This window comes from Apaloderma vittatum, unplaced genomic scaffold, assembly GCF_000703405.1.
Source record: "Apaloderma vittatum isolate BGI_N311 unplaced genomic scaffold, ASM70340v1 scaffold10700, whole genome shotgun sequence".
NCBI lineage: Eukaryota > Metazoa > Chordata > Aves > Trogoniformes > Trogonidae > Apaloderma > Apaloderma vittatum.
Genome location: NW_009696194.1, coordinates 41,407 through 49,967, shown reverse-complemented (window position 1 = coordinate 49,967; position 8,561 = coordinate 41,407). Strand labels below are relative to the sequence as shown.

Sequence of the window (8,561 nt, the reverse complement as noted above, 5' to 3'; positions counted from 1 at the left end):
ACAGGAGTAGAATGAAAGAAGAGCAGTAACCCTTTCCAGCAGTGGATTCATGCTGTATTAAGCCAGACATCTAGTCATTGAGCTGCATTGCCCCAAATTCTGTTTTTTATCTCTGACATACAGTTTTGAATACTGTGCTTTGTAAGGTATGAAATGTACAGAAATGTGATGCAACATTTTTCTAGTGCCAACAGGTGAAAAATAATTGAAATCAAATACCATTAAGAAAAGCTTAGAGCAATGTAGAATGGTAGCAGCTATGTTGAAAAAGAAGATACATTTTCAGAGAGTGGAACCTTTCTGAAAAGTTAATTCTGAAACTTGTGTTTTACAGTAGATCCTAAGCAAGTCTGGAATAAGAAAAGTTTTACCTTGCTCCTTCCTTTTCTGCTTTTTGCTTACAGAGATCATTAGTGCTTTTATGCTGAAATCAAGCTATAGTTTTTACCTTGAAATAGTTACTAGGTTTTCACTTAACTGTTCGTTCCTTATCTAGCAGTTGGATCAAGTGTTGCAGGCAGACAAGAACGAAGTATTAAAGAAGGCTCTGCTTCGTGGTGATGTGCCATTAATTGAAGAACTCTTAAATTCCGGTGAGGAAAGTCAATTGTGAAGTTGAATATTCTTTAATTGAACCCAAAGCTTTGAAGTTTCACATTTCAAAATAGCATGTTGAGTGCATGTAAGAGTATGTGAATGTTTCAAATACAAGATATAAATTACTTTGTCATAAATACAAAAATTACTTTGTTGAAATACTGGATGCTGTATTTTAACAAATTTCTTCTAATGTGTATTTGATTTGTCAGTCAGGAGCCCTGAAAATTGAGAAGATTATGATGTGTGACTATGAAATAAGGTGTTTCTTTGATATTCTCAAGTTAAAGATGTGCCTGAAAACAATTACAAATGTTGAGTTTGAGGTGGTTTAAACTGCGAGTGAGAAATCAGTGGGTGGTCTTACCTTGGTGTTAAAGGTGGGAGGGATAGAAAGGGAAGGGTGGCTTTTTTGTTTTAATGCTCCCCCAGCTTGAAAATTCCCTTTTTTTTTTTTTTCTTTTTTTTCCTTCTTTTTTTTTTTATTTTGTCCTCACAGCACTGTTAAGTTTCTGGTATGTGCGCTGTGTAATACTGCTGTTCTGGCAACATCGGTTGGACAAAGATTTTGTGATTCTGAAAGGTCTTAATAGGGTTTATGTGGCATTTGTCACTAAAAAGTAGTTTGTCTTAACACTAAAAGCCTTTCTCCCTGTTCCATAACTCAGTATCTGTCTGTAATGTGCTTCTGTTATTCGGGATTGGATCACTTCTTGAAGCATCCAGGGCAATCAAAAACTGCATAGCTGAGTTTACCAGCTTAGTGATAATTGTCAAGAAGTTCTGCTTCAGCAAGCAAGCTGAATATAGTAGCCAAGAGCTTGCTCTCTGAGGAAAATCCATCTTATGGCTGATAGAAAGCAGTTTCCTCATTGGCAATGGGTTTTTCTGAGTTTTAAAACAATGACGTTACTTGCCCTTTTAGAGGAAGACTGTTTCTCACCACAGTGGGTGAATGGTTTTCTTCTTAAATGCGAGTCAAAACCGTTGCACGGGCCAGAACACAAGAGGTGTAATACTGAGTGAAATGCATCTTCTGTCTTGCTTTGAGGAAATGCACTCTTTTGATAGGTTGAGATTTTAGTGACATCTCTGCATCAGATTGCTTAATTGTTTTGCTACAGCCATCCATTTCTAGTTCCTTGTATTTTAGTCAAACAACAGTAATTCGCTTTCCGTATTGATGCTTGCTGCATAATGAGCAGCTTTGTGCTGTTGGAAGATGATCATAGGTATCTGTAAGAGCGTAAAATCAGGCCAAAGATTTCTATAGTCTAGTGTTCTGTCTCCTGAAATGCGCGAGACAATATCACAAGAGAATCTGTCATTTCCTGAAAAAAATTTCTTACCCAGAGACGTGGTTGAGGCTCCATCTCTGGAGGCATTCAAGGTCAGGCTTGATGAGGCTCTGAGCAACCTGATCTAGTTAAAGATGTCCCTGCTCACTGCAGGGGGGTTGGACTAGATGAACTTTAAAGGTCTCTTCCAACCCAACACATTCTATGATTCTATGAAAATAAGATTAACAGTAAATTTTGACCCATCCAGTACTGTCTTGCAGGGCAGTAGAACACAGTGTCTCTCTAACAGGGAAGTGTTCATGAAGAAAGGTAGGTAACGTTGTCCCTCAAAGGATCGGTGCTCAGTCAGATTAAATCTTTGCCTCCAAAATTACCTTTATGTGTGTTCAGTAGAGCTTGTAGGAGGCTCGCTACCAGGGCTCAACCAAACTGTGTTTGTGTTGAAAGTGGATTTCCTAGCAACAGTTGGGGCCATTCTTTTAGGTAAAGTGAGAACATGTGGTCTTCTGGCTTGCTTATGGAGCTCAGGTAGTTTTAAAGGCCTCCTTTAGGAGATGGACAAGCACAATGTCATAGGATCATAGAATCATTTCAGTCAGAAAAGACCTTTAAAATTGAGTCCAACCGTTAACCTAGTGATGTCAGGTCCACCACTAAACCATGTCCCTAAGCACCACAGCTGCACATCTTTTTAAATCCCTCCAGGGCCGGTGACTCCACCACTTCCCTGGGCAGCCTGTTCCAATGCTTGACGGCCCTTTCCATGAAGAAGTTTCTTCCTAATATCCAACCTAAACCTCACCTGGTGCAACTTGAAGCCGTTTCCTCTTGTCCTCTTGTTACTTGGGATAAGACACTGACCCCCACCTTGCCACAACCTCCTTTCAGGTAGTTGGAGAGAGAGATGAGGTATTCCTTCAGCCTCCTTTCCTCTAGACTAACCCCAGTTACCTCAGCCGCTCCTTATAAGACTTATTCTTGAGACTCTTCACCAGCTTTGTTGCCCTTCTTTGAACACGCTTCAGCACCTCAATGTCTTTCTTGTTGTAAGGTGCCCAAAACTGAACACGGGATTTGAGGTGCAACCTCTCCAGTGCCAAGTACAGAGGCATAGTCACTTCCATGAGTCTGCTGGACACACTATTCCCGATGCAGACCAAGATGCTCTTGGCCTTCCTGGCCTTCTTGGCCACCTGGGCACACCGCTGGCTCATGTTCAGCTGGACGCCCACCAGCACGCCCAGATCCTTTTCTACCAGGCAGCTTTCCAGCCATGCTTCCCCAAGCTTGTAGCATTGTTGTGACCCAAGTTCAGGACCAGGCACTTGGTCTTGTTGAACCTCATACGACTGGCCTCAACCCATCGATTCAGCCTGTCCAGGTCCCTCTGTAGAGCCTTCCTACCCTCAAGCTCCCGCCTAGCTTCATGTCATCTGCAAACTTAATGAGGGTGCACTTGGTTCCTCATTCAGATCCCTGATAAAGATATTAAACTAAACTGGCCCCAACACTGAGCCTTGGGGAGCTCAACCTGTGACCAGCTACCAACTGGATTGAATTCCATTCACACCACTCTTTGGAACTGACCGTCCACCCAGCAAAGGGCATGCCCATCCGAGCCCTGAGCAGCCAGATTTTCCAGGACAATGACGTGGGAAACGGTGTCAGAAGCTTTACTGAAGTCCAGGCAGACAACACCTACAGCCTTTCCCTCATCCAGTGAGTGGGTCACCTTGTCATAGAAGGAGATCAGGTTAGTCAGACAGGACCTGCCTTTCATAAACCCATGCTGATTGGGCCTGATCACCTGGGTGTCCTGTACGTGCCGTGTGATGGTGCTCAGGATGGTCCACTCCATAGCCTTTGCCAGCACTGAGGTCAAATTGACAGGCCTCTAGTTCCCTGGATCCTCCTTCCAGCCCTTCTTGTAGATACCTGTCAGGTTTGCTAACCTCCAGTGCACTGAGGCCTCCCCTGTTAGCCAGAACTGCTGATAAATGATGGAGCAGTTGGAGCAGCTCCCTCCATACCCCTGGGTGGGTCCCGCCCCGTCCCATAGATTTCTACGTGTTTAAGTAGATCAGCAGTCACTGACCCATTTCCCCTTGGAATATGGTGGCTTCATTCTGTTCCCTGTCTCTATCTTCCAGCTCAGGGGGCTGGGTACCCAGAGAACAACTGGTCTTCCTGTTAAAGACGGAGGCAAAGAGAATGTTAAGTATCTCAGCCTTTCCCTCATCCTTTGTCACTATGTTTCCCCCTGCATCAAATAAAGGGTGGAAATTCTCCTTAGCCCTCCTTTTGTTGCTAATATATATATAGAAACGTTTATTTTCTTTTTATATATATACGGTGACCAGTTCTGGTTGTGTTTTAGCCCTTCTAATTTACTCTCTGCATAACCTCACAACATCCTTAGAGGCTTGAAGAGTTGCCTGTCCCTTCTTCCAAAGGTCACAACATCTTTTGTCTTTCCTGAGCTCAAGCAAAACCTCCCTGTTCAGGCAGACCTATCTTCTTCCCCACTGGCTCATCTTTCTAGCACATGACACCATGTCTTCTCTTAGCCCTCCTATGAAATCACAACATACTAAGAGTGAGTTTCTTAAGTATGTGTCACAAAAAGTAAGGCAAGCAAGTAGCAGCTTCAAAGATGACTTGGACATTTTGGTCTCCTTTGGGAGTAAAATAATGAACAGCATGTAATTGATATGGTAATTTTCCTCATATGGAATTAGAAGTTACGACCTTGCAGCAGTTTAAGGAAAGATCCTTAAAGTCAAATCATTCAGGAGTCTGTTCCATTCCTATCTTTGCATGAGTGCTGGAGCTCATCTGATCTTTTGTTACCCAGTTCAGGGAATTAAAGTAGTAATAAACTATGGGAATTAGGGGTCTCTGTGTGTGTGAGTGTTTTTTTAGCCAGTTTATGACCCTGAACGCCAAGTCAGATGAGAACCATAGCTGGCCCAGCAGTGAGAGACCTACAACTCAGCTTTAAGGTATTGTGGAACCACAGAACGAAGTGCTGGCAGACTTAAAGAAGTCAATACTTCTGTTAGAGAGAAGTCTTGTAGAATTAGACATTTTAGAACTTTTCTCTCAGATAAATTTTGTCTGAATGTGAATGGATTCTAATATTAAGAGCTGTTCTTAAGCTAAATGAAAGTAGTTCAAGACCTCATGCTCTTTTTTTTTTTTTTTTTGGTCAAATGCATAATTATTTACCATAAATACTGTGTATAGGGGTTGGTTGTAGTTCTGCAGGAATTACCTTGTTAACTTTTTTGAGTTTGAGGTTAAGTTTTTCTCTGTAAAAATAGCCTTTTTACAATAGCTATTATTAGCTACAGTCAACTAAATATCCGAAAGAGATATCGGAGAAACTGTAGTAATCACAGAAAGAATGTAATTCTTCCTTTGCTGTTCTTTTGCTTCACTATTATTCACATTCTTCATGTAGTTTCCACTTTAGAGCTCATCTGGGGCCAAAATGTATTTCTCCCCATTCCTGGTTGAAGAGAAGGATATGCGACTTGGATTGTAAGAAAGAATGTTATATCTGCTTTACCTCCTGACATAATTTGTAAGGTTATGTGACTGAAGAGCTCCTCTGCGGCAGCCTTGTCTCTCTGGCTGTTGGATCATGCCTGCTTTTATACTAAAAAAAAATGTCTGGGCTTCCCTGTTGCCTTATAGGACTTCTTAAGGGCCGTTTAAAATGCTAAACTAATGCTGCTTAGTTCAAGAACAGCTCGTGTAGTGAGTCTGAGTAGTAACCAAGGAGAGACATATGACTTTCATGCTGTGTGGTACTTCAAGGCAATCACTATGAAGATGGCAGGAGACCGTGCAGGATAAACAAGCTGTAACTCACTTTTGGCCTTTCATTTCCAAAAAGACTGTTCTGCTTCCAGGACTCAGGAAAAGCACCAGCATCATGGCAAATAGCACCGGCTATGTGTGTAAAGAAAGCAGCGAGGAAAATATCTTCTCAAGAATTTTAACAAGTCTCTGTATACCTGCCAAATAGATATTTTGTCACTATTGTTCAGGTATGTCCTAAAAAAGCTCCAGATGGGAGCCCTAGTTACATGGACTGCTTTTCTTAAGAGGAAAAGGAACTTCTGAAGGCCGATAAAGTGCCACTTTTCTGGTTTTCCTTTCCTATCAGTGTTACTTCAGTGGACCGTTGGATGTTAGACTTTCTAAATTTTTGAGGTGACTCATCTACAAGGAAGTTCAGATGCGATGACTGTGGGATACTTGCTGGCTCACCTTGTAGAACTTGGCTGTGGGCTTCAGTGAAATGTTTTGTGTACTGCAAACGGATGAGATGTGGCATCAAGGACTGTGGCTAGTATGTATGCATTGCTAAGTCAATTTGATCATAAATTCTGAGACTTGCAGGCATTAGAGGTGTTAAGAGTATACCTCAACACCTGGTTTTCATTGAATGTTGCCTCTTTACTGATCATTTTTATGATATTAAACAGTTGAAGAACAGATCCAAGAGCAGTGACCTGTTACTTCCTTAGCTTTAATGATTTTATGTTGCTGCACTGAGCACATCTTTGACAAACTACCAAGGCAGGGAAAGGAGATACACATTTTGCATTAAAAGATGTGAATGTAGCTCGACTGTCACAAGTTTCTGAGGACAGTTTCGTGTTTTTTTCAGAGAGAACTGTCTATTGTAAAGAAGTACTTTTGATTATCCAGTATCGCTGTTGGACTAATATGAAATGAGCAGATGGAAACTGTTGTAGAGAAAGTAGTACATGAGGAAGGACTGAAGGAAAGATGTTTCTTATTGCAAAACTATAAGGAGATTTTTATTTGTAAGTTGTCAGATGAGTATCTCAGTCTGGTATTTGGTTCCTGATGAATTTAGGAGGGCTGTGTAGCAAGCATACTTATAGCTACGAAGGAAGATGTGTCTATTTTAAAGAGTAACAAACAAAGCTGGTGATAGTGACTGAATTTTGCATAATCTTCTATTTCTTCGTTCTCTCAAGGGAATATTTTGTTAGTACCGAACATAAAACTGGTATCTGCTAGTTAACTGCCTTGCAATCTGATAATATCTAAGAATAATCTAAGAATAATCTTCTTTGCCTGACAAGTGATTTGCTTCTACAGCAGTCTGCTTGGCTTTGCAAGAACCAAAATTTTTCATGTTGATTGAAGCAAACTATTGCATGGAATTGGAGAAAACAGAGGTTCTGTGCACTTCTTTGAAATTATTTTTGCAGCTAATTTATTACTGAAACTTTTTTTTTTCTGAGTGTAGTACTTAACTTCTTGCATCAAGATCTGTGATTCCTTGGTATCAGTTCTAGAAGTTGTTTCCTGGTGTTCTAGATAAAGGGATACTAAAACATGGAAAATTGTGTTTAAGAGCCTTTTCTCCCTAGGGCTAAACTTGGTAACGGTATGTATTGAAAGTAAGGTTTATAAAATGCATGTTCATTGTGGTGCAGTTTTATAGTTTTAGTATCTTGACTTTGACAGGTATAAGCATAGAATCCAGCTTTCAGTTTGGATGGACTCCCCTGATGTGTGCTGCCAGCGTAGCTGACTTTGCAGTGGTGCATCTTCTTCTGGACAGAGGTGCTAATGCATGCTTTGAAATAGGTAAGATGCAAATGAAAAATACTCAGTGCCAGACACTGTCCTATCCTTACCCTCTTTTTTACATGTCTAAGGAAAAAATCAAAGTTCACAGTGGAAGTGGGACCTAGTCTAGCTTTCACAGTTTTGAAATAAAACTAGTAGTTTTAAGATAAAAATTATGTTCTTGGAATAGGTCTGGAATTAGTTGCTAAGTTTTCTTGTTCTTTCTCTCTCATTCTTTCTCCCTTACCTCCTAATCCCCCGAGGACCCTTTTTTCAAGAGTTGTAGGAAAAAATGGCACAGTTAAAACTTCTTTTATTTGATTCTATTACAAAGTATGTACATGCAGAAACTAACTAGCATTGTAGAAAACAGGAGTAGATTTCTTGTTCGTGGGAAACTAGTCAGAACCTCTCTAAAAGTTTTTTCTATTAAGTGAACACTATTCTTCACTGTTTTGCTAGATCACCTTTGTATGCAAGAATTCAGTGGAGCTTCATAGCAATACCAGTTTCTCTGTCAATTTATGTGGCTTAATAATAACTTTTTCCCTCTGAAACTGTCATTATTTTCCTTCTCTTCCATTGTTTTGGAAGATTTATCAGAGGTCAAGAAAAAACATTGTGATACAGAAGAAGCTGATGCAACACACAGTACTGCCAAGCACATAAAAACAGTGATCATACTTTCTGGTAGCTTGTCAATATTTATAATAGTAGTAGACCACGATGCAGATGGTACAAATCTGGCCCTGAGGATTTTCTTGAACTTCTTAGCAGCTGAACGGAGTATGAGATTAGAGCAGATTGCCTGCACCGAAAGCAATCATGCCTTGAAATTACTGTCCTTATAGCCAACTTCATAGAACTTCTGTATGGCTGCCTACAGCTTGTACCTGTTCCTTGATTTTGGCTGTAGAGAACTGTAAATGGGGCAGAAACTAGAAGAGGCAGCAGTTTCAGCTGCCCAGTTCAGGAACGTACAAGCCATGTGTTTTCCCTGAGTGGAACCTTGCTAGGGGCAGGGGTCTTAGCTTGTTTCCCTGA

At 40.8% G+C, this 8,561-nt stretch overlaps 1 protein-coding gene across 1 annotated transcript in view; it reads left to right on the top strand.

Annotated features, from left to right (window-relative positions):
* Positions 1–496: 496 nt before the first annotated feature.
* The window catches only part of ASZ1 (ankyrin repeat, SAM and basic leucine zipper domain containing 1), a gene marked incomplete at its 5' end in the record, with an annotated part of 42,092 nt that continues 34,027 nt past the window's right edge, over positions 497–8,561 (top strand). Inside the window, 2 exons of the mRNA XM_009873905.1 lie at positions 497–593; positions 7,413–7,535. Of these exons, the coding sequence (XP_009872207.1) occupies positions 497–593; positions 7,413–7,535 (220 nt within the window). The remainder of the gene's footprint in view (positions 594–7,412; positions 7,536–8,561) is intronic.